The sequence below is a fragment of the Cynoglossus semilaevis genome, chromosome 4 (assembly GCF_000523025.1).
Source record: "Cynoglossus semilaevis isolate Cse_v1.0 chromosome 4, Cse_v1.0, whole genome shotgun sequence".
Taxonomy (NCBI): domain Eukaryota; kingdom Metazoa; phylum Chordata; class Actinopteri; order Pleuronectiformes; family Cynoglossidae; genus Cynoglossus; species Cynoglossus semilaevis.
The window spans coordinates 7,166,276-7,191,911 of record NC_024310.1 but is presented as its reverse complement, the minus strand read 5'-3'; the positions used below and the strand labels follow the sequence as shown (position 1 = coordinate 7,191,911).

General features: G+C 41.5%; 9 protein-coding genes across 9 annotated transcripts; 2 read left to right on the top strand and 7 right to left on the bottom strand.

The window, feature by feature from the left end:
• The first annotated feature begins 228 nt into the window (after positions 1–228).
• sbds (SBDS ribosome maturation factor) lies at positions 229–1,935 on the top strand. Its single transcript, XM_008308836.3, has 5 exons — positions 229–453; positions 601–730; positions 830–1,030; positions 1,162–1,326; positions 1,443–1,935. The coding sequence occupies exons 1-5, from the start codon at positions 326–328 to the stop codon at positions 1,566–1,568; spliced, it is 750 nt and encodes a 249-aa protein (XP_008307058.1). The 5' UTR covers positions 229–325; the 3' UTR covers positions 1,569–1,935.
• Positions 1,936–2,123: 188 nt separating this feature from the next.
• On the bottom strand, positions 2,124–3,847 carry LOC103377869 (claudin-4-like). Its single transcript, XM_008308837.3, has one exon. It carries the CDS (start codon positions 3,603–3,605, stop codon positions 2,823–2,825), a length of 783 nt encoding a protein of 260 aa, XP_008307059.2. The 5' UTR covers positions 3,606–3,847; the 3' UTR covers positions 2,124–2,822.
• Positions 3,848–4,011: 164 nt separating this feature from the next.
• LOC103377866 (claudin-4-like) lies at positions 4,012–20,831 on the bottom strand. The gene is given in 3 exon segments (XM_025055009.1): positions 4,012–4,936; positions 4,938–5,239; positions 18,480–20,831. Coding segments are annotated over 2 exon segments (624 nt in total). The 5' UTR covers positions 5,222–5,239; positions 18,480–20,831; the 3' UTR covers positions 4,012–4,596.
• On the bottom strand, positions 5,810–7,642 carry LOC103377861 (claudin-4-like). The gene has a single exon (XM_008308830.2). The coding sequence runs from the start codon at positions 7,128–7,130 to the stop codon at positions 6,471–6,473; it is 660 nt and encodes a 219-aa protein (XP_008307052.1). The 5' UTR covers positions 7,131–7,642; the 3' UTR covers positions 5,810–6,470.
• On the bottom strand, positions 7,928–9,977 carry LOC103377862 (claudin-4-like). Its single transcript, XM_008308831.2, has one exon. The coding sequence runs from the start codon at positions 9,584–9,586 to the stop codon at positions 8,954–8,956; it is 633 nt and encodes a 210-aa protein (XP_008307053.1). The 5' UTR covers positions 9,587–9,977; the 3' UTR covers positions 7,928–8,953.
• On the bottom strand, positions 11,052–13,397 carry cldnf (claudin f). The gene is made up of 2 exons (XM_008308832.3): positions 13,348–13,397; positions 11,052–12,308 (listed from the first exon to the last, which is right to left on the bottom strand). The coding sequence occupies exon 2, from the start codon at positions 12,161–12,163 to the stop codon at positions 11,411–11,413; it is 753 nt and encodes a 250-aa protein (XP_008307054.1). The 5' UTR covers positions 12,164–12,308; positions 13,348–13,397; the 3' UTR covers positions 11,052–11,410.
• LOC103377864 (claudin-4-like) lies at positions 13,977–15,312 on the bottom strand. Its single transcript, XM_008308833.3, has one exon. The coding sequence runs from the start codon at positions 15,104–15,106 to the stop codon at positions 14,471–14,473; it is 636 nt and encodes a 211-aa protein (XP_008307055.1). The 5' UTR covers positions 15,107–15,312; the 3' UTR covers positions 13,977–14,470.
• Positions 15,886–17,809, bottom strand: LOC103377865 (claudin-4-like). Its single transcript, XM_008308834.3, has one exon. It carries the CDS (start codon positions 16,877–16,879, stop codon positions 16,256–16,258), a length of 624 nt encoding a protein of 207 aa, XP_008307056.1. The 5' UTR covers positions 16,880–17,809; the 3' UTR covers positions 15,886–16,255.
• A 2,357-nt stretch (positions 20,832–23,188) lies between the features above and the next one.
• On the top strand, positions 23,189–25,312 carry LOC103377860 (claudin-4). Its single transcript, XM_025055308.1, has one exon. It carries the CDS (start codon positions 23,541–23,543, stop codon positions 24,207–24,209), a length of 669 nt encoding a protein of 222 aa, XP_024911076.1. The 5' UTR covers positions 23,189–23,540; the 3' UTR covers positions 24,210–25,312.
• Positions 25,313–25,636: the final 324 nt, after the last annotated feature.

Sequence of the window (25,636 nt, the reverse complement as noted above, 5' to 3'; positions counted from 1 at the left end):
TTCACAGAGATACGTACTATGATAAATGTAATTCGACAAGCAAATAATTTACGCTTTTATTGATTTTTGATATGGCGTAAATTTAAATTGTATAAAATTGTTATTTTATATGAAGTTAGCCTGGTTAGAAAATAAATATATGAATCAATAAAATTATACAATTTACATGAATAAATAAAACAGTTTGACATAAACGCGGAACTAGTGTCAGGCATGGTTGTTTCCGAGGGTGCCCACATTACAGACGTACTTGGATCTCTCCCTTGTCGCAGCAAGAAAACACTACGCAGCTCGGTCGGGATTTTAAGTCCTGTTAAACACAAAGATGTCGATATTCACGCCAACAAATCAAATAAGACTCACAAACGTGGCGGTGGTGAGGATGAAAAAGGGAGGAAAGCGGTTTGAAATCGCCTGTTACAAGAATAAAGTTATGAGCTGGAGATCAGGAGCGTAAGTATGAGAGTTTGGATGACTTTACTCGATAGCTCGTTTAATGATGTTATATGTTAAATGAAAACCTGCGCCAGTTGGGCGATTTTTTTTACCTATGAATGTCGATTGTTGTGCCTGATGCCGCTACAATGTGGTTTCTTTTAGAGAGAAAGACCTGGATGAAGTTTTGCAGACAAACTCAGTTTTCGTCAATGTGTCAAAGGGACAGGTGGCAAAGAAGGACGATCTGACAAAAGCCTTCGGGACAGATAATCTGACAGATATATGTAAACAGGTAACAATAGTTTTCCTATCAGTTTGCCTTGTCTCTGTTTTTGACCGCATTGTTGTTGTATAATACTCATGGTGTTGTCTGTAATTGTACGATGGACAGATTCTTGCCAAAGGAGAACTTCAGGTGTCGGACAAGGAGAGGCAGAGTCAGCTGGAGACAATGTTTAGAGATATTGCAACGATAGTGGCAGAGAAATGCGTCAACCCTGACACGAAGAGACCCTACACAGTCAATCTGATTGAACGGGCTATGAAAGACATTCACTACTCTGTCAAGGCCAATAAAAGCACTAAGCAGCAGGTGAGAAGACGCATGTGCATTTTTCTTCCCTAGAGTGGTATTCAAATAGCCCACAATAGATATATAGAATATTCAACATTAAGATCTTCAAACCAGCCGTGACAACTGCTGTATATATAACCTTACCCTAGGCCCTGGAAGTGATCCGGCAGCTAAAAGAAACCATGGAGATCCAGAGGGCCCACATGAGACTGAGGTTGGTGTTGCCAGCCAAAGAAGGCAAGAGGCTTAAGGACAAGCTGAAACCTCTTTTGCAGGTCGTGGAGAGTGAAGACTTCGACGAGGAGCTGGAAATGGTGAGCCGTATGGAGGACTGTTAATGACTAATATGATTAATATTTTACTTCTAATGTGATAGCAAGGGAATCTATTTCTTCTTTTTTATCGATTATTCTGCTGTCCTCCTTCCCAGGTGTGTCTGGTCGATCCGGGCTGCTACAGGGAAATTGATGAGCTGATTCGCTGTGAGACCAAAGGCCGTGGCACTCTGGAAGTTCTCAGTCTGAAGGACGTGGAGGAGGGAGATGAGAAATTTTAATAACCCCAGTCAGGACTTACATGCTTCACAAAGGCACAAAACCGCGGATCCAATAGAGAGAATATATATTCTTGATTTTTATTAATAATGATTTTACAAACGTAATATTTGAAAACTTCTCTCATTGCAAAGCTTGCATTTGCTGTTTATGTAAAATGTTTTCGGATCATTTTCACCTTAATTTGCAATTCAGTGAATGGCTTTTAATACATCTCTATCAGACATTTTGGTCTTTCTGCCGGAAAGTGCTGTGCTGTGTCACAGTATCCCAAGTGTATGAATAGTTCCATAACACAATAATTTATATTTTCTCATACAGTAATTAATTATGTTGCTCTTCTGGAAAATAAATATTTATCAAAAACAATTTGTATTGTATTTTTAAAATAAATATTTATCAAAAACAATTTGAAGCATTTCAGTATTTTTTTATGTTTTACAAAGAGAGTCTATGGTGTGTAGCACAACGTGATAGTTTTGTCATAAACACATAATGTATTTCCATTTAATCCTTTTCTGTCATTTCTGTAAAAACTGAATCTTTTTGGCAAAATGTATCATTCAATCCACAGGTTTATTTTTCGGTCACATACACATACAGTAGTGCAAACATTCAAACGTCATAACGCCGGTAACATGTAAATAAAAATAACAAGCAGTAACACCAAACCAAACATATTTAATTTAAAATCTCTGATCACTTAGTGAACTCAAGTGCTCCAAGGCTAATACACATTATCGTGTTCCATTCCCAAGTCAGTTTTGGTTCAAAACAACTCATTTCAGTGCTTTTATTCCAGTGTCCTTTCCGCAGAGAAGTACAGTTCAATTAAAAAGAGTTATGTTAAAAACCCATTAAAATAAATGTAATATGAAACTACACCAGTAAAGTGCAACACAGGTACATAATGAAGCTTAGCTTTCATTGTTTGCTCGTTCACATTTTTTATTTATCGCATTTAAGATCGATCAGTGTAAAAATGTTAATGTTGGGCAGTAACAAACAGAACTGTTAAAACTGAAACACAAAAGTAAAGTATCAGTTATGAGAACTAAGCGGAAAATTGTTTAATCATGAGCATTTCTCCAAGTGAAACAAAATAAACTTTTGTAAGTCCTACTCAAGCCACTTTTTTTTTTTTAATTAAAAGCTTTCTGAAGTTCAGTTTCTGTTTTGTCTTGTTTCAACACTTGCATGAAGTGTTTCACCTGTAGTTTCAACTTATCCAGAACCTTCACTCCCACTTTGTTCTCTCACACAGCCTGTGATCGTTCATACTGACTGCTGGTGAACACAGTTCTGTGGATTCTGCTCAGAGGGTGACTGGACTCGTCCTCCATTGTTGGGTAACTCCCCTCTGTGGGCTGCTGTGGCTGCCGGTCCACAGTGGGCCATCTGGTGGTTAGGTACACGCCACCGACCACCATCAAAACAATAGAGATCCAACCGAGGTAAAGCGCAGGTCCCCAGTCTCTTCTCAGCAGAACAGCCCCCTCCAGCGGCTGACCGCTGTGATGACACGTCCAGGCTATGGGAACCAACAGCACAAACCCAGACAAAACAAAGAGGACGCCAGAAAACACTTTGACCTGGCCACGTGTTGGGAACCACACTGTTCCCACTCCACAGATCGCAATAGCAAACGCCCCTGCTCCGATGGCTGCATTAATCAGAGCCTTCCATGTCCGGAAACTTCCAGAAAGAGTCATGAGAGCCTGATAGAAGGAGCAGTGAAGGCTGCCATCGTGGGCCAAGTCCCAGTGATTCCACTCCAGCCACACCCCGTCCCAGTAAGCTGGCAGAGTTGCTGTGGTGTTGTCCAGCGTGCCACTCACCGTCCAGAGGGCTTGGCATCGTGTTATTGTAGCACAAAGCCACCCGGTGAAGGCCAGACCCAGTGCAGCAAGCTCCAGCTGCCGGTTCATAATTCCAGTCTGACTTCTTTTCTTTACTGCAGGCCCGACTGCCTGACGAGAAACAGCTGGCAGCTGAGCAAACTGGGAAATGGTGTTATTTAGTGTGTGTGTGAAGAGCATGCGTCAGACAAAGACATCTGAGGATGGATGTGTGTGTGTGTGTGTGTCTTTCGCATGTCTCATCAAGAGAGGGAAACCAGTTCTGTGGTATTCTTGAAAAGACTGCAGCTAGGTGGAGAGCAGGGAAATCCATCTGTTTTTTTTTTCTGCCATGGTTTCAAAACAATCACTGTCACTCCCCCAGCTTCTAACACAGAGGATTATAATGGTTCTTCTGTGGTCTGTGATTTTCAGGCCCAGCTTGACATTTGTGCTGTATTTCTGAGGGTAATTCAGTTCAGAACACAACTTTCATGTTTCATGTTAGTTTGTGTTTACACAGAGGGAGGAACACTTACATTCTTAAGAGCTACCTACTGTAGAGCAGCGATTCAAGTGGACGGGTATGAAAATAATTTCCTCACAAACTTATGGTTAAGAAAACATTATTTACTCCTAGGAAGGCATGGCAGTGATTACAAACTCAGCCGATATTATCCTATTATAAACACCAATATTGACTGACTTATGGTAAATATATTGTTTAATAGACCAATGCTAATAGACCTTGTTTACATTTAAGTGCAACCACAAAAACTACAAGCGTCAATGATTTAGTTAAACAGTGAAAGAACAGTGTTTACTCACAGGACGCTGGACATTTTTGGCTTTTTTCGTTTTATTTCAAAAGATACAGAGGCATTTCCTTTCAAACAACATACAGAGAATCAAAACACATAGATAGTTCAACAAAATCTGGTTTTCTGTTGAATTAATATTATCATAAACCTTTACACCAAACAAACCCTGGGTCTTTTGTTTACTGACGTCATTCTTATTTTCCTGACATGCCTTCATATCCTCAGCTGAAGCAGGCAGAGTATACTGCAGTTCTCTGAAACACATGCTCGTGTCACTGACTACATGTTCAAGTCTCTTTACATACATTAAAATGATCATTGATATGTTATGTTCCTCCTTAGCTCTAACTGGGCCAATTTATTCATTCTCTTCAGACGTAGTTCTTGATGGCGTAGCTGCTCTGAGGGGAGCTCCTGGCATGTGTGTATCTGCTGCTGCTGTACCTGGCCCTCTGTGGAGGGCAGCTAATGCACAGAATGGCGCCCCCACAGAAAAGTAGGCCAGAGATGACAAAGCCTATATATATAGCAGCACCGAGCTCTCTCTTCAGCACCTCGGGGACTCGTGGGTTGTAGAAGTCGGTGATGACGGAGTTGGCTGTCCAGGCAACAGCGGTGACAGTGGTCAGCGATGCCAGGCAGAAGATGGCACCAGAGCTCTGAACAATGCGAGCCTTGATGGCCGGGTGGCCCAGGCAGTTGGAGCAGCGGGGCGCTCAGAAACCCTAAACATCCTAACACCAGGCTGATGCAGATGAGGCCTCGTGCCGCCTGCAGGTCCGGGGACAGGTCCAACAAGGCGTCATAGAGCTTACACTGCATCTGACCTGTGTACTCACTGACACAAGTCATCCACAGACCTTCCCAGAACACCTGCATCACCACCAGATGGGTGCCAATGAACGCCGTCACCTTCCACATGGGCAGAGAGCAGATCAAGATGGTCCCAGCAACACCTATCATGGACAGGCTGATGCCCAGCTCCTGTAGAGCCATGGGACGGGAGGTAGACTCCTGAGAAAAAGACAACACAAAGACAAACATCACCATAGGTTTGATGTATTAAAAAACAAACAAACAGGGGAAGTGCCCTGGTTTTTTTTTTTTAAGTGAGCACTTGAATGATGTGACGTCACCCAACAAAAATGTTGGGCTTTACTAGCCATGACGCCAAATGGACAGTAGGTAGCAGTATAGCACACACAAAAAAATGCAATATTCTTTGTTTCTCAATGTATGGGAAGTTCGGGCAACTCCATGACGATGACAAATTATTCGACTATTTTTCGACTATTTTTAAGAGCTTTTTTAAGAGCTTAAAAATTAAAGGGATTTTTTAAAATTTTCTTTGTAATGTTTAACTTTCAAGTCCTCTTAAAATATTGTTTAATATTCATTCACAAACCTACGATGTGAGGGACGTTGTGAAGAAATGGAAAAGCATTTTTTTAAGAAAATATTCAGAATTGTAATATATTTCTTTATACAAAACACAAACAAAAAACAAACAGAAAATAACAACTACAAATGAGTAACATGACCTTTGATTTGAAAAACGCCACACCCTCACGGTTTGTAAACACTTTTGTTTACAGTCACCATCTCTGTGTTAGATCTAGTTAGTTCTTTTAAAGAATTGCAGCAAAATCATTTATTTCAATGTCTGAGTCAAAACCTCAGGTATTATTTCCTCAACATACGGATGCATCCTTCACATAGGATTATTCCCTCACGTGCAGTGTATTTGTTGATGAAAGTCAGATGAAACTTTGTATTAAGCTCCATTACCAAAACAGGTGACAGACAGGAAGTGAGAGTCGTCAGAACACTGTGTGGTTTTTTTTTTCCCAGAATTTCGTTCTCTAGGTGAACCTGACCAACAGGTTCTTTCACTTCTCTGTCTATTTAAATTACCACAGGTGTTTTCTAAGTATAAATACACATGAAAGCAGGCAGGGAGAAAAGAAAACAGTAGATTGTTTATTGTGAAAAAATACTGCCACAAATTTAAAGGAAACCAAAAGAAATCTCACATATTTTTTTTAGCTTCTATGTTTCAAACGATTACTATATACATGCTGTGTGTTGGGTTTTTTACAAGGTTATAATTCAGATTTTAAGCAAAACATTTTACAATAAACACATTTCTTTCGTTGTGATCTGTCCTTCTGTAATGTTATTTCCAGCAGCTGGTAAAGTCCCTGAAGGCTCACACAGACCCTGACAACGACAGTCTGAACCAGCATCAAATATATGTCTTGGTTGGTGAGGAGGATCGAAAGGAGAGCTCTTTGCTGCTGGACTTGTTCAGGAGGTATTTCACTGAAGGAGCTCTATCTTCTTTGGGTGGACAGTTGGCACACAGAAGCCCACCCCCCAGGAGCAGCAGCCCCCATGCTCCCCAGCCGATGTACAGAGACGCCCCCAGCTCCCTCTTCTGTGAATCCACTAGCAAAGGGCTGTAGAAGTCCCTGATGATCATGGTGGCGGTCCAGGAAACAGGGATGAGGCAGAGGAACCCGCTGATGATCAGCACCACGCCGGCAGCCACTGAGGCTCTCGCTTTGGCCCTGTCCTCTTGGACAAAGTTGGTGCACTTGCCTCCAGCAAACGCTATGAGCAGTCCTGCAATCCCCGTGATGATGGAAACCACAATCAAGGCTCGGGCCCCCTGGAGGTCCGTGCCCAGTGCCAACAGTGAGTCGTACACCTTGCACTGCATCTGGCCCGTGCTCTGGACCACGCAGTTCATCCAAATGCCCTCCCATATGACCTGCGACGTGACTATGTTGTTGCCTATGAATGCAGAGACCCGCCACATGGGTGCGCCGCAGACAATGATCACCCCGATCCAGCCCAGAAGGGCCAAAGCACAGCCGGCCATCTGCAGTCCCATGGAAGCCATAATCCTCTCGCTGTTTCTCGGTTTGTCTCTCAGAATCTCTGAAGCACTGATCAGGTGTTAATGTGCATCTGAAGCAGACACCGAAAGAAGAAAAGAAGGCGTGCAAACCGAGCTATCGGATAGGACACTTAGTTCACAGGCCCTGCCAAGGAATACCAGCTATGCTGGATTCTTTGTGCACAAGTACAATGACGGTTTTGGTTTCTATTATTATTTGTGTGTATGGATGTGAAGATAGTGTTACTTGCGTTTAGTTTTTTGTTTTAAAAGTCAACACGGAAAAAGATAAATGTGACGAACAGACGCCCAGCAGCAGATGAAGGTAGTTCAATGTACAGCACAGAGAATCTTTACTCTAACTCCGATCTGACCCTAATTCCGGTCCTAACTAAACTGTAATACACTCTTATTCAATAGGCACCTGCAAAATGTATAAAACAAGAACCCTAGAAACCCTACAGTGTTATCTTTGGAAAGAAAACATACATTCAAGTTCTATTTATAGTGTTACTGAAGTAATAAGGTCTGTTTCAGTATCACCAGCAACAACAGTTTCATAGTAAAGTAATTCGACTTTGTTTTATAAACTGACACTACAAAAATGGCAACAGACTGCAATTAGCATCAACTCCAAGTTTTTGTCCAAATTATGTGTGTAAAAAAGGTGTAAATATCTGTTACTAATTTTATTCTAATTTTTTATTTTCTTTAAAATGATATGTGGATAAATGTTGTGCTTCTCTGTTAAGGAATAAGGAGATTTAATCAAAACTCTCTGACATTGGGTGGTAAATAGAGTCACACGCATCCGGTTTATGCATTTGAAGCATCTTTTTTAAATAAAACCCAACTCAACGCAGCTCACTGTCCTTCAGCAAAGCTGTGCCTTGGCACCAAACACTGCACAGCTGGTCGGACCAGTTGATCAGCCACACCAAGAACGCAGACAGAACTCACGTTGTTGAAAAAAACCTAAAGATTCAAATTTTGCAAAACAAATCAATCAGAAAGACACACTTCAGACTGGACTCCTCCTGAGGGGGAGGTCATTAATGATTCTTAAAGGAGTCATCAAAAGATTATGTTTTCACTTCAAGGTGGAGTGCAACAGTTCAAACAGCCAACTCACTGGTGGACATTCTTTCACACTACAGTGGTAACAATGACTTCCTGGTCAGAAATGTATATTTATATTTAAAATGTGTCCCTGTAGGACAATTATTTTACTTGTTGTTTCTATATTTTTCAACCACTGAAAATCCATGAATTTAAGACAGATCCTATTGTTCATATATAAAACTCTCTCTCTCTAATTCAGTGAAGCATTTCTCTCCCACAGGACCTAAACTCTTGACGTGAGGCTTTTCAAAAACAAGACTTTTCAGTGTCGGTAAAGTACATGTTTTATTAAAAAGAAAGAGGACTTTTGAGAAAGTCATGGAAGATGCTTGTAAATAACATTACACAATACATTCACACTATATTACATCACAACCAGCTTGGATATGCCTTTGAGGGAGAAAACAAATGTAAATTTGATACAAAATTACATACAGCATAGATACATTTTCAAAACAAAAAACTCTTGTCATCGTGCCCAAGTTTGTCCTTGGTATTACTGGAGTTTAACATCACATCGTCACCAGAGTCTCATTCTTTCAGGGATCCCGAGCCTCGACCACACATTTCTGAATTTACCAGATAACCTTTCTTTACACTTCATGGTTGAACATAACATGTGGTGCCATCGGTGACGCACAACAAACAAGCGTTACTCGAGAAAAAGTCAAAAGTTTCAGTCTTTTCAAGAAGAGTTGTGCCTTTTATACGTAGGCTCTGCTGGTGGCTGTTGATCTGGCACCTGAGTACTTGACTGGATATTCTGGGCTGTCTTTAGGTGGACAGGAACTGCAGAGGAGGGCGCCACCCAGCAGGAGCAACGCTGCTGTGCCCCAGCCGATGTAGAGTGCGGCCCCCAACTCTCTCCTCTGGGCGTTGGTCATGATGGGGTTGTAGAAATCCCTGATGATGGTGTTGGCGGACCAGCAGACGGGGATGAGGATGAGAACACCGGCACAGATGAAGACAATTCCTGCAGCGATGGCCACTTTGGCTTTGGAGGATTTGTCTTCCACAAAGTTGGTACACTTGCCCCCGACAATGCCCAGGATGACGCCTAAGGCTGAGACGATGATGGCGATGACCACGAGAGCCCGAGCAGCTTGGAGGTCCTGAGGTAGAGCCAGGAGGGAATCGTAGATCTTACACTGCATCTGACCCGTACTCTGCGTGACACAGTTCATCCACAGGCCTTCCCAGATGACCTGCGCCGTCACAATGTTGGCTCCAATGAAGGCCGTGACCTTCCACATGGGGAGAGCGCACACAATGATGGTCCCCAAGAATCCAATGATGGCCAGGACAAAGCCCAGCATTTGTCGTCCCATAGACACCATGATGAATCTGCTGAAAGGTGAAGTGAGTTTGTCAGGAGCAAGTCCGCTAGGCAGGGTTTATTTAGTTGAATAAAGACTGAAGCACACCTCCTTGGTTATAAGGAAGCCTCTCAAGAAGGCGGAGTCAAGATGTCCTGCCCTCTGACCTGAAACCAATGTGTAAAACAACTTTCCTGTCCAACCAGATTCTTCACATTATCTGTACGTGGACGAGGAGCAGTTTCGACGAGATGAGCATTGATGACTCTATGTTAATGAGGCTGGTGAACCCGCCCCACATTCCTCATTCAAACAATGCAGTGTGAGTGGACGGCCTTTGATTGGACCAATTACCGGAAGATCAGGTCCAGTCACAGGTTTCAGGTCACAAAAACCAACTCATTAATATTGAAGGGAGTATCACCGGATGTGAGATGATGACACGAATGGTAATTTCCCCAGGTTTTACCCATGACGTTTTTTAAAGCATGACCATAAAAGTATCAAACAGTACCAAACAGGAAGTGATTGATCATTGCAACCAAATCAAAATATACGATTGTTTTGATCATAGATCTGTGTGGGAGTTGATTAAATCAATACAAAAAACATTTTTTTTAAGTCTCTTTTGTTTAGACCAATTAGATTAAGTAAAAAATTTCAGTTTTTAGACTTTTCCAGGTTTTTAGCAAAGAGCAAAGAGTACAGAGTACATGTAAACAAACAGCCGGACAAACTATTGCTGTCATTTATATATTTTTTGATTAGTACTCGAGCTATGTTTTTTCAAAGCCGGTACAGGGGTTTCACTTTCCACTGTATTTCTGATCCCAGGTCTGCTCTGTGGGTGCTGTGCTTTAACCCTTTTAAGTCTTGACAATCCAGTCTGTCTTCATTTGATACTCAACACTACCATTTCCTAATGGCACCATTTTAATAACATGTCTTTCCAAATTAATTTCTAGCAGCAAAATGTTGTAATTGGTTGGATTGAAAATGAAACTGTTTGGATCAGGGTCAAATTGACTGCACTGTTAAACTGCTGCATGAAATCTTCTGGTTAGACTTGTCCAAAGTACGGCCCGTGGTCCTACTGTGGCACATGTTCAGCTGTAATGTGGCCCAAAACCATTTTTCTTTTCTGAGTTGCTGCCGAGGAATTAAATGTTTTCATGACAGCCTGTTATTTTATTTTCTGTTTGCCTAACTTATATTGTACTTATTTCTGCATTTGCAGTTGAAGTGATTAAAAAGGTGATGAAACTGGGCACGCACATTTTATCAGTTGTGAATATGAATTTTACCCTTTTTTGATCAGATGCAGTGAGTTTTTATGGAGCTGAATAATAGTCTTAAATGTCACAGGAGGAGTTGTTTTCACTCATTTTAATCATGATTTAACCAGACCCACTGATAAAGAACTGCAGTCACACGCATAATTTCATTAGTGACTGGGATATGAAGGAACAGAGTCTGCAGACAGAAGTGTGAGAATACAACCAGAGTTTTTATTGAGTCTCAAAAATAAAGTCACATCACAGCAAAAGACATCATCAATATTTACAAAAGAGTCTGTGCATGACAGGAAATAAATAGTAACTGCTATACATACATGTGTGTTAAAAACAATACAGCCTCAGTGATATTCACACCTTATTTCTGCTATAAAACAACTATTATACAGAGGAAGAGAATTTTACTTTATATTACAAATATCATTATCGTGTAAATTCATCTCTTCAGCCTTTTGGAATACGTACCAATGATTTTAAAAGTGTTTTACAGAGTTTTTGTAGGTACAAAAATGTCCTCAGCTCAGTCTTTATATCTTTGCTCTGTCAGCTCTCAGAGGTACTGTCCAGCGTATGCACTTGGTGCTGCATACGGTTTGGCGGGGACATATGTCCCTGTTGATGTGTACACTTGGCTGCCTGCAGGGGCGTATACAGGTCCGTATGTTGCCTGGTTTGCCACGGAACCCGCATAAGGGTACATCGGTGCTCCTGGGTAGCCTGGGTATCCATACATTTGCCTTTGAGGCGGACAAGAAGTGGTCAGGATGATTCCACCAACCAGGAGAATGCCGGCGGAGGCCCAGCCAATGTAGATGGAAGCTCCTATTTCTCTTTTCTGTGTCTGAAGAGTTAGGGCACTCATGAAGTCTGTGATGGTGATGGTCGCAGACCAGCAAACTGGAATCAGAACCAAGATGCCGGCGACAATGATCAGACAACCTCCTATAATGACCACTATGGCTTTTGAAGAGTCTTTCTTCAGACTGCTGGTACACTTGGCTCCGATGAAGGAGACGATGAATCCAATGCCGCCACAGACCAGAGAGATGATGACCAGCGCTCGGGCGGCCTGCAGATCTGGGGTCAGTCTCATCAAAGACTCGTTCAGCTTGCACTGCATCTGACCCGTGCTCTGCATTACACAGTTCATCCACAGGCCATCCCACACAACCTGACCAGTCACGATGTTGGCACCGATGTAGGTCGTCACCCTCCACATTGGGATGCCACAGGTGACTGACACCCCAACAAGGCCAATAAAGCTGATAATCTGAGCTGCTATTTCCTTTCCAATCCTCCCCATGGTGAAAAGGCAGGAGTGAGCAGTGTTCCGAAGTAGTACTCTGTTTGTTCTTTCTTCCTTCTCCCTCGGTGAACATACAAGTGGAGGAGGAGTGAGGCTGGCCGACCGTCAGGTGAGTTCTTCTAGTCTGACAAGATTCCTCCTCCTGCAGCGATAGAGGAGTGGCACGCATTTTAAACACCGTCTTACTATTGTGTTGGAAAAACAAGCTCCCATATATGATTTACAGAGAAATGAGACTCAGGAGCGGAGCCAGAAACAATTGTCCACTTTAAATTCCCTGAAACCAACAAAAATATTTGCATTCAAATGAAAATAAAGTTTGATAATCCCTGAAACACGATCACATTTATTTTAAATATTTAGTGAAACTGTCAGTGTCTGTTCTCTCTGCTTGATTGTTGGTTATCTGTTGATGTTCTAATCCAATCAAAGGCCCAACAAAAGGCTGCCGTCTGCCTGGCATTAAAAAGTGACATATTAAACAATTTCAAAGCTGTTTTGAAGTTTAAGGATAAGGTTGTTTTTTGTTGTTATGAAATTGGAATCAACAAATTCAATTCTCTGTGAATGTGGAAGGAGACGGTGTGTGTTTCACCATCGACCACTGTTATTTAAACAGACCACACTTTCCACCCTGTTGACTTGTTCTGTTTCATTGACTCCAACAACTATGTTGACTGGGACATTTCCTCCGTGATGACAAATGTTTGCTTAGAGGCAGCTGACCAGGCTGGAGATTCTTATCACATTTCCTCACCGAAACCTGTTTGTTTTTACCTCAGCAGAATACATAAAAAAAAATTAAATAATTCATTTGAAACTTGGTGGGAGGACTAAGCATTTGGTTATGCCAAAAACTTTTTATTTTTTAATTAACATAGATAGATGGATAGAGCTTTAATCAATCCCTCAGGGGTTCCCTTTGGGAAATTATGGAATAATAAAAGTATATTATTAATTATTACTATAGTCTACTCAGTTGTTTGTCTGTTTTGGATCTTCCACATCTCTAAACTGTTTTGAATAACCATTGAATCTTTTATAATGTTGAAATGAGTTCTACTTCTGCACATTTAGAAAAAGTATTTTTTAATGTGTCTGTTATGGTCGACATGAGAGGACGCAGGCAGGACCTGAATGCACCACGAGGAAGACTGTCGTGCAAAAATCACAAAACTCACTGAGTCACAGGAAGACAAGGCATCAACCACAGACCACAAACACCCGACAACAGGAAGACAAGGCATCAACCACAGACCACAAACACCCGACAAGAAACAGCCGACAGGAAACATAACCACAAACCCCCACAAATCAGACACAGAACAACATTACAACCAGACAGAGTGAGGGAGAGAGGTGTATATATACCCAGGGCACCAGGTGACGGGTGTGAGACTAATGACGGAGACACAGGTGGATGTGATGACACTGATTAAACCACACAGCCGATGCAGCTGGAGGGAAGGGAAACAGATCTCACAGTTTCTCCAAAAAAATTGATTTTATGTGAAAAATATTAAAGTTTTTTGTGAATGTGATGTGATTTGAATTTACTTGAATTCATTTATTTGGTTTGATTTCATTATTTTAGTGTCTCTTTAAAGACTTTTTTAAGAAAAGATATTTGAACTTTAACAGCAATAAAGTAAATTAACAGATTGTCGTGTCATATGACTGGATGCTGGTGTTTGTTTGAAACCATTTAGTGCATTAAAAAAACGATTATATGGGCCACAAGAAATGGCGTGCAACCAGGGTCCCAGGTGGATGATGAATGAGATCAATGAATGATAGGAAGCAGACAAACAGCTTTTAAGAATATTTTATTTACAAAGATCTCCTCATGCAAATACAGAAATCAGTGCCTCAGTTCCAACTCATTAATGCACAGGTAACAAGCTATACATTTAAGAAACTGCAAATGTCATCACTAACAGATAATCTTTAAAATTCCTACTTTAATGTGACTCTGGATAAATATTTACAAGAATCAGGGCACAGAAACAGAACGGCGAAAGCGGCTCTTTCTCATGGTATTCAGACAGCATGAAAACACAGCAGTAACGTTACAGGTGAAGTCGCTGGGTGTGGCAGTCAACAGACCAGGGACGTGGAAAAGCAGCTACACATGCAAATGATAGACAAAAGTTCACTGAGAGGAAAGGCGTGGTCTTAAAAAACGCACATTAGCCATATTAAAATTGAACTGCACTGCTGGTTCAGACACAGTACCATGTGACTTCTAAATGTGAACTACGCTTGTTGTGACCTTGAGGCTCCGTATGACAATGACAGTCCACCTCACACATATTCTCTTGATGTGGATACAGACTTCACCGGTGTGAATTTGGGCACATAGCGGGGTTGTTGATTCTTTGGGGGGCAGTTCCAGCACAATAGCCCCCCTCCCATCAGCAACAGTGCAGCTGCAGCCCAGCCAAGGTACAATGCCGCCCCGAGCTCGTACCTCTGAGCCTCAAGCAGCAAAGGATTGTAAAAATTGGTGATGATGGTGTGGGCGGACCAGGAGACGGGAATAAGACAGAGAAACGCCGAGACGATGAACAAAGCTCCAGACAGGATGCAGGCCTTGGCTTTGGATTTGTCGTCCTCTATACAGTTAGTGCACTTCCCCCCGGCGATGGACAGGATCACGCCAAAGATTCCCGTCAGAATCGAGATGATGATCATGGCCCGAGCGGCCTGCAGGTCCTGCGCCAGAGCCAGCATGGAGTCATACACCTTACACTGCATCTGGCCCGTGCTCTGCACCACGCAGTTCATCCACAAGCCCTGCCAGACAGTCTGCGCCGTGATGATGTTGGCCCCGATGAACGCCGTCACCTTCCACATGGGCAAGGCGCAGACCACCGCCACCATTAACCAGCCGATCAACGCCATGGCTATACCAATGATCTGAATTCCTTGAGAAACCATCTTGTCAGTTGTGTTGGCTGGACATTAGACCCCGAAAGAAAGACAGTTGGAAGAGTTTGAGCCTCTATTTATAGTTTCCTGTCAAAGGAGAAAGCGCTGAGAAATGAGGGTATGTGAAACCACAGTAGTCTGCTCCTATTGGCCGAGAGAAGTTTACACACAAACAGAGATCCTGTGACCTTTATGGGTGCTGACATCTCAGAAATCCATATTCCAATGTCAGGAAATATACGGGTTGGCTAATAGACTTGAAGAACAGGAAATATACGGGTTGGCTAATAGACGTTACTTTCTGAAAATGCAAAAAAATAGTTAAAGTTAGGTTAAATCTAAAATTTGGTAGTGCACACAAACCTGAATTTATTTAAGGCAAAAGCACAAAAAAGCTTCAGTAGTTTTACTGACGCAAGATAACTTCAGGAATCACAGTGGCTTTCCTGACCATAGGGGGGCAGTGTTGGAGTGATTATGACACACCTCTGTTGACGTGAACTTATCCAGTAAACAGGCCTGAACTTATGCTAGAAGGTGTTTGTTTACCAGTGTGCTCACCTCTCATATGCAGTTGCTTGCTCTGTGCATATTTGCATTTGTATTTCCTCTTTTTTATTTAAAAAAATATTACTTAATTTTTTAAAATGAAAGTATTATTGTTTATGAATTTTTTCTTTTTTCTGTCCAATAAACTTAAGCCCTGTCACTTAAAGGCATAATGAATATGAATAAAAAAATGTAATTTCATTTTAAACAAATAAAGAAGATTAAAAAAAGAGTCAACGTGATATTCACCTTTAACATAAAAAACACTTTATTTATAGTTTCACGACAGTCGAATAAAAATAATTGAAATTGAAATGATATGTTAAAAGAAGGACAACAATATTAATTCCAAAGCAAAAAGTACATCAACTTTTCATGAGCCTCATCCACAGGAGCCGTTGCTTGGGTGTGGTCCACACGGGATTCAACAATTCATAACGTCTGTCATTCTACATCAAAACACTGTACAGTCAACAAAAAACTTTTGAAATTCAAAATGTAACAAGATGTGAAAACATGGAGTAGTTTTACTGGACCACATGGTGTTTGACACAAGTCTTTTCTCAGTCTCCTCTCTCTCCTCCTGCTCTCCTGCTCCACGTCACCTCCTCAGACGTAGTCCTTTGGTCCAGTTGAACGGGCAGCTGAATACTTGGCAGAGTAGTTGTCCTTGGGAGGGCAGTTGGCGCAAAGTAATGCACCTCCCAGAATGAGAAGCCCAGAGGCCCCCCAGCCAATGAAGAGTGCAGCCCCCAGCTCCCTCTTCTGGGAGCCCATCATGATTGGGTTGTAGAAATCCTTAATGAGACCGTTGGCCGTCCAGGACACAGGAATCAGGCACATAACTCCAGCAATGATGAAGATGACTCCGGCCGCAATGCTGATTTTGGCTTTTGGGCTTTCGTCTTCCACACAGTTGGTGCACTTGCCCCCTGCGATGGCGAGGAGTATGCCAATAATGCCCACCAAGATGGAGATGATGACGAGGGCACGGGCGGCCTGAAGATCATTTGAGAGGGCCAGCATTGAATCATAGACCTTGCACTGCATCTGGCCCGTGCTCTGGACCACGCAGGTCATCCAAATGCCCTCCCAGGTTGTTTGAGCGGTGACGATGTTCTGACCAACGAACGCCGTCACTTTCCACTGTGGCAACGCACAGGTGACAATGACTCCAATCCAGCCGATGATGCACAGGGCAATGCCCAACAACTGAAGCCCTGCTGATGCCATGTCCACTATAAAAGCCTCTACTGTAAGGGTTAAACAGGGGGATTTGTCTAAAAGTCAGCTCAGTTGTGCTCGAGAGATCCTGAAAAATAAGCGTTGAGGTGAGGTTGTACCAGGTCTTAATATACAGTTGGTCTGGGAGGGGCTTGACTCATACAACGTACACACACAAACACACACAGTCACACAGATGAAGTGGTGACAAAACTCAACCCCCCGCTCCCAGCACTCGGCATGTGTCATCATGTTGGGATTTTTTTTTTTTTTTTTTGGTGAAACAGTGGTAGAATGACTCATTAAACTGTGCAGACTGTTCAAGTACCATGAAACCAAACCCTGGAAATAATGACATTGGCCACATTGGGTGATTTTTTTTTTTTTTTTTGTGTTATTTGAATTGATATTGAAGTGTGTATGAGTATGGAACGGCACAGGCTCAAAAGATCTTAGCATTTTAATGTTAAATCTAAATGTTTTCGTAGCCTGGAAACTTCTGCATAACCTAGTAAAAAAAATCAAACAGTGAAAAAGTTCTTTCAAGTCAGTCAGCCATTCGCTTCAGCAAACCTTAACAAAGAGACATTTAAAGGCAAAGATGTCTCTGTTTAATTTGTTGGGTTTTTTTCCATCCTGTGTCTTTGATATTTGATCTTTGATCTCTGTCCTTTGTTTCACCTGGGAGGTTTTCAAAAACATATAACTCTGCTGGCAAATGAACTGTGGGAGTGAAAGAAAATGATCTATTTTTTTCTAATTTCCCACAAAAAACCTGGTACAACATCTTAGTATTGAAATGCTTTTCCCTGGGGTTTTTATTTTACCTTTAAACCCATCTCTACTAATGAAACGGTTATTAAACATAATATTAGACATAAAATCAATTCAAACACTATTGATCTTTTTAAAAAACAACAACAACAACAACACTGTAATACCCATGTTCTCACTGACCAAAAGAAATTAAATAACAAATCAATGGCCCACCAAAATAGCTCCATGTCCCACTGAGGGTGCCGCCCCCCAGTTTGGGAACCACCGAATTACATTAATCCATTTAACACAACAATAATCAACATACCACATAGAACTAATAAACCCAAGCTAGAGTTCTGTCACATATTCAAGATTTCCTTGTGTATATTAAGTCAGAAAAAAACAAGTTTACTAAATTACCAACGTTAAGAATACCTGCAGTAGGTCAGGGAATGTTAAATAGCTTAAATACAGCCCAAATATGCAACAAAACAGCTAAAGTTCCGCATCAATATGGCTGGACATGGTATACACATTGCATGGCAAAGATCTAGAATCTAGAATCTGGCTGGACATGGTATACACATTGCATGGAAAGAAAGAAAATGGAAAAAGGAAAGAAAGGAAAGAAAATGTCCAAAGGAAACTTGTTCTAAAAAGAGGACATTTCTTTACTTGATTTCTGGCCTTAATTACAAACACATTTTACAGGTTTAACAAAGTAAGTACAAGCAGGCAGGGCACAGCAGCAGTGGCCTGTAGTAGGTGTAAGTAAAAAACACCCACCAAAAACGACACCAATTATGTTATAATGTATGCGAAAGGGAAGAGAAATGAAAACACAGCTGACCTTTCTGAGTTGGTACGTAAAGGTCCAAAGAGGATGAGGCCTTCTCTCTGTACGGTGTGTGAAGAACCCTCGCTGTCTGCGGTCCACGTCCCACTGGAATCATCCACAGTCATCCACAGCAGTCAGCAGACATCAGGTGGAAGAGACTGGCAAACACCATACCAAGTGATTCCAGTTGACACACTGTTGCACAAAAAAAGACGAGGGAATAGTGAGAAGGGGCAAAGAGAGGCAGAGAGGGAATCAGATTGTTTCAGAAATGAATGGAGGCAGTGTTTTGGAGCCAAAAAGTGCCGTTAGGACTATAATGCCTCTATTTTATCCAAGGTAAGATCATTAAAGCTACTTCAGCTTGGATATGGAGATTGGGTTCCACACACAAGGAGGCACAGAGGAATTTTTACAATTAAGACTTTGAGGAGAGATGGTTTCAGGGTGAGATTAGTCCAGATCTGTTCGTCCTCCCAGGCCTCAAACAGATACTAGCCTCGGTCATTCAACAATTACACAACCTATATGAGTGCATGCAATCTCCCCCACTGTTGTAAAGCAAACTTTCTCAGACACTGATATCGTTTCGTTGTCAGTGGATGTTTTATATTTTGTGTAAAAAAATTAGATATGACAGATGTGTCAAAGCAGATAGAAGTTACAAAGATACGACAGTCGAGTTCATGAGAAACTGCCAGAGGGAGTTTGGGTGACAAGTGTCAGCATGCAGCGTCAGACAGGTCCAGACCACACAGTAACGGCTCCCTCACCCCACCCTCTGGGCTGGGACATTATTCAGATCTATAAAGAAAAGTAAAATCAAACTGCAAAAGAAGACGACAAAGATATAAGATCATAAATAAATGAAAGACGTTAGAACTGTGGAGGATAAAGTCAAGTTGTTGGTTGCATCATTTGTATTTAAATTGTTTGGACCAGTGGTTCTCAAACTTTTTCTACTCTGTACCACCTGAGAAAACATTGAGCATAGGCCTTCCCTATTAGCTGTTACCTATTAGAGATGTTTATAAAGATGTTTATGTTTACATGTTGAATTAATTGTGCATGATATGTTTCAGATTCATTCAACTGAAAATGTACCTCCTGTGGTACACGTACCACAGTTTGAGAACCACTGGTTTAAACGTTTTTGAATAGTGAGACAGATTCCAACCTGTGCTTGTAAACAAATACATGAAAATAAAATGTATTGGATGGTATTTTATGTTTTAATATTAATATGTCATTTCACATTTACACAAAGGAACATTTTGTTCTTTTAATCAGAAACAACAACACGTGAGTTGTTTTATATAAATGTGTGACATCACACCTCTAAAAATAACATTTACTAACTGTTATAGTGAGGGGTTCAAAATTGAGTTTCATACATCACACGGTGGAGTCACCTGTTACCTGTGTGATGTCATCATACAGAGCCCTGAGGCCATTGTGCAGGAAGAGCCAGAGTTTCAGTGTGTAGGCACAGTCAGTATCTCTGTGTGTTCTGCAGTGACTCAGGCACGTTCGGACATGACACAGAGTCACATGATGAAAACAGAAAGATTTCAAAAGTCTACGAGAGTGAAGTTTTTTTTACTTATCTTTAACATAAAACATGACATAAAGTCATCAAGGATGAATAACTGTATTTTAAAATAATATTGATTTAGTCACGCAGAATTCTTTCACTTTTACTTTAAAAACTCAGTGGGTGACTTCCAGAATAAAATTCCACACTCAGTGAGGGAGCGGGTGGAATTGGCTGGTAAGAAAATGTAACTGCAGTTTCAGTCAGTGTTACACAGTGGTTGTGAAACAGGGAGTGTCAGGGCATTTGATTTTAGGCTTGGAGAAACTTTTTGTTCCTCTTATTGGCACAGACATTGAAACCACTTGGAACTTTGTTGCCTGTTCGTTTTTTTCCTTAAAAGAGTAATAGAGATACGTACTTCCTCTTCTCTGTTTTGTCTGAATCCCTTTTTAACTTCTGTGTCCATGTGATGTGAACTTCACACACATCAGTGATCAAACAGGTGATCTCCAAAGCTATTCAAGCAGTGGCCCGTAATTATTTTCTGTCATACCCCCTAGAGCAGGCATGGGCAAACTAAGGCCCGGGGGCCGGATGCGGCCCGTTCAGCTTTTTAATCTGGCCCGTCAAGACTTTCCAAATTATATCATTTATTTATATTATCATTGTACTTCTGAGTTTTCCCTGCAATACCCTTGTTTCCACAATAGATGATGTAGAAAATGATTAAAAACATCTTAGCAAATTAACTTAATGCATGACTTTTACATGTCATTTATCTTAGTTCACATGAACGCTCCATCTGTCTGCTCCTGACCCGGCCCCAATGTTCAACTTTAGGACAATTGTGGCCCGCGAGTCAAAACGTTTGCCCACGCCTGCCCTAGAGCATTGTTTCCCAAAGACTGGGTCGCAACCCTCAGGTGGGTTGCAAGAGATTCTTTTTGGGTTGTCTTGCATCATGTTTCCCAGGAGTTTAGAAACTCCTTTAGAAAAAAAGTTTAGGAAACACTGCCCTAGAGGACAGAATTCTTTTCATCCCCCAACCCCTGAATTGAAATACTATCAACATGAGAACCTATCAACATGTATTTTCTTATCTGTACAAACCACTGTATGAGTTGCTGCCACCTAGTGACTGGAGGCTTGTTTATCATTCAAGCATTACAGCAGCGGCACACTTCTTTCCGGCGTGCCACATGCCATTGCCCCCCACTATTTGAATAAGTACTGTATTAAAGCAGCGTTTTCATCTTAAGAACAATCCAAAGACCAACTGTGCTGAAACATTAACTCACACAACACAGCAGTGGCCAGCAGAGACCGGCCCGACTCGTTCTCACTCCCATAACAGGTGAATATTTATCCTGATTGCTCTGCAAGTCTCTACATGTGTTTATAAGACAACTCTGTTGTAGCAGGTCAGGTGCACCTGTAGTCACGGTGGTAAACAGTGACTGTCTTACAAAAGAGAAGATGACGGAAAAAAAACCAACACAGAATGACCCGTTGTTAGAAAGGTTTGACTGTAGTCACAAGGAAAACAACAACAAAGTCAACGGATAAATTGATTAAATTGAAGAAAGATTTTATATATATATATATATATAAAAATATCCCCAGAATAAGTATATTTGGTAAAAAAAAAAAAAAAGAAAGTCAGGTCTCTAATGTATGTTGTTTTCTGCAATTCTTAGACAATGCAGTAGTGGCTCCCCCTGGCTGTGATAAGACATACAGGTGACGTCTGCATCATTTTGTTATTTGTATTTTTCCTGAAGGGTTGTAACATAAGCCACTGATACTGAGTGTTTTTCTATTTCCAATTTATTTGATTTGATTTGGTTTAAATAGTTTTGTTTCAAATCCAGCCACCACACGACATTTACATGTTGGTCACTGCTGGGAAATTGTATTGTTTTTAAAAAACTGCATTGGTAAAAAAGGAGTCGCTATATGTATATCAATACAGCTGTCATGTCGCATACACATGGCCTGATGTATATTTTTATAATAATAATAGGCTGATAATGTTAATATTAGTCACCATATTTGTCATTTCATGTCTGGAGAGACAAATATTTAAGACTGTTATAATCACCATACAACTCAAATGTTCACCTTGAAGTATTTTGTCTAGTACTACCACAGTACCATCAGTTTCGAGTGCAGTGAAATATCACAGCTGAGGGGGAGAGAGCTGAGCTGAGGATGTTTATGGATCACATTCCTCTGAGCTTGTGTGTTGTCTGTCTGTGTACCAGTGGATGGGAAAGTGTTCGTGGGTGTGCCTGTGGAGGAGGCTAACCACACGATGATCATTCTGACCACTGACCCCAGGTGACCCCTGTAAGATAAAGGAAAGCCTGTAATGACAGAGGACTCACCTGCCGGCTGACCTCAGTGCACTGCTGTTAAAACAAAGAAGCTTTTCTTAAACTCAGGTAAGTCATTCTTGATAATAAAAAAAATGTGGATTTTAAACCAGATGGAAAGTATAAATGTGATAACATCTGGAAAAAACTCAACTCAACAATTTAACAGTGGGATCAGGTAAACACACGGTCCAGTGTTTTCTCATAATATTGACATTTTTTTTACATTTTGTTCCCTGTGTAAACTCAACAGTGTTGTCATTTATTGTAGTATCAGGTTGAAGGAATACGTGACTAAATACTAAGGGTTTTTAAGGAAAACACATCGAGTATACGTACTGATAAAGAGCCCTGTTCATGTTCAACAGGAACAATGGCCGCCATTGTGACTTTTTTACCCTACGCCGCGTTCAGATGGTGATTCAGCTTCTTCCTCAAGGTTGTCGCACGGCACGGCACGGAATTTATTCTTCCTCAAGGTTGTCGCACGGCACGGAATTTAAGTTTTCCTGAAACTAATTTTAAAGAATAATTAGGGTTCTTAGTTGTGTCCTGAATGTTAATGGTTTGACACTTGTATGTCCTACTATTGTGGCTGGTCTACTCAGCACGGCGCAGCGGGACTAATGACTTTATAGCAGCCTCTGCAGGAAGGGAGGTGCACCTGCATCCTAGATCAGAGGAGCCCAATAAGTGATTTTTGAAATTCCTACCTTTAAATATATTTTAATCACTAAGTCTTTAAAATCGGATTTTTCAAATCAAATATACAAAGAATGATATTTTAATCACTAAGTCTTTAAAATCTGATTTTTTTAAATCAAATATACAAAGAATTTCTTATATCAACAGGTTTACCGATTCACTCTTATATTCCCATCTTCAGCACACGTATATAGACAGGTATCCATATATGCAAGTGTGGTTTGAAGGTTAACTGGATGCCACCTTCACTGACTCCACCTTCAGCGGTCCAAGCTGTATAAAGAAGGTAGAATCTGTTTCCCTCGCTGTCCTACTCTTGCACTAAAACTCTTAACACGGGATCTGATATCGCCCTCCTCTCAGGAGGGCTGAGCCAGTGGACACAGAAGGCCTTCTATCCACACAGACCTTGGCAGAGAGTCTTTCTCCAACTCTGCTTCATCCACAGCCCCAGCGATGTACTCTGCAGGCGTGGAGATCCTCGGGATGATCCTGGCCGTGGCCGGTTGGCTGGGGGTGATGGTGGCGTGCGGCCTGCCCATGTGGCGGGTGGCTGCCTACATCGGTCAGAACATCGTCATCTCTCAGGTGATCTGGGAAGGCTTGTGGATGAACTGTTCAGTACAGAGCACAGGCCAGATGCACTGTAAGGTGCACGACTCCATGCTGGGGCTGCCCATGGACCTGCAGGCGGCTCGCGCTCTGGTCATCGTCTCCATGGTGCTGTGCATCGTAGGCATCTGTTTGTCAGTAGCCGGTGCCAAGTGCACCAACTGTAGCCAGGATGTGAACAGTAAACCGAGGTTGGTGGTGGCGGCGGGAGTGACCTTCGTGGTGGCTGGACTGCTGCTGCTGGTGGCCGTGTCCTGGACGGCGCACGCTATCGTCCTTGGCTTTTATGACCCGCTCCTGGAGGAGACGGCGAAGAGAGAGTTTGGTAACGCTTTGTATTTTGGATGGGCTGCATCCTGCCTGCTCATTCTAGGGGGAGTCCTTCTCTGCTGCTCATGTCCTCAGAGGTCGGCCACAACGCTGAGTGTCAACGCCTTCGCGCCTCCTCGGCAGGACTACGCTCCTGTCAAAACCATGTCAGTGAATGGATACACCAGGAAGGACTATGTTTGAACACCAGGTTCCTCTGAGTTCATTATCCTGCTGATGAGAGACCTGTAGTCGATAAAGTTGAAAGTATCGTCAGTGGACTGAGCTGTATGAGTAAGACAACCTTACAGGTTTTGTTTTTCACAGAGGTCGGGATTCTTCTTCATCTAAATGATTAGCATTTATATTTGTGTTCTCCATGCATTTAGTTGGATTTTGTACATTTCTAAATAAATCATCATACATTTAGTCGTTTCTTCTTCTCTGACCTGTTTTGGATGAACCTTTGTAACTAAAGAGCCATAAATTGATGCTCATATTAAGTGTAACACAATCAGCAGTTTGGTATGCAGAAACAGACCAGATGCACAGCTCCAGCTGAATCCAACCAATGGGGAGCTGTGATGGCAGCACGACACAGTTCGGTGTTTGATTTCACTCAAATTGAATGAAAAGGAACAAAGGAACACTTGTTGGAGAGGATCACCGTATATGTTCCGCTTTCGTTGCTGACCGTTCACCAGTTGGTGGACTGAAACTCAGTCAGAGATTAAAGTCAAGAGGAAATGCGACTCTGACTGTCGTTAACAACAATGGCTCTCTTGATCCAAGTGTTTATTTTCGAACCACAGGTTTTTCTTGGTGCGACAATGATGAATGACGTGTGTTTAATCCAACTGTCAAAATAAATATCAATGGATCTGGAGAAGAGGATCCACTCAGCTGAACTTAAAAAATGAATCCACTACCGTTCAATACCTTACAATATCCATAAAAAACACAAAACATCACTGACTCCAAGTCATTATGGTAAAACAAACTACCTTTAAACTCTGTGACCAATTCTGTCTGCATCTCAGTCCTGACCTTCAGAGCATGGAAATGGCGGCCAGTCAGGCAGTCGTCCACTAACTGCTTTTAGACGTGTGTTTACTCAAGCACATGCATGCAGCAGAAACTGGGTCACAGTTCACTACTCACTGGAGTCGTGTGACTTTAACCTTTTCCCACAACAAATAATGCAAAAACCCTTACAACCTGTATTTTTCTACACAGATACAGCTGCAGGGTAACGGTGAGGAAATATAATCGTTATAAAACAATAAAAAGATTTCATTTCAATAAAATTTCATTTCAATAAAAAATAAAAAAAAAAAAAAAATTTAATTTAAAAAAAAAAAAAAAATTAAATTAAAAAAAAAAAAAAAATTTTATTTTAAAAAAAAAAAAAAAATTTATTTTAAAAAAAGAAAAAAAAAAAAAAAAACTTGGGTTGCAGTGGTAGGATTCCAGTCTGGTCTACTAAGGTCGAGGTCCAGATCCACCTTTTGTACCAGATACAGGGGCTGAAACCTCCTGCTGCTCTGTGACCTTCCTGACAAGGACACTGATAACACCCCTGACCCCTGACCTCACTTGTTTGGACATTTAAAGACAAATGTGCTCCGAAT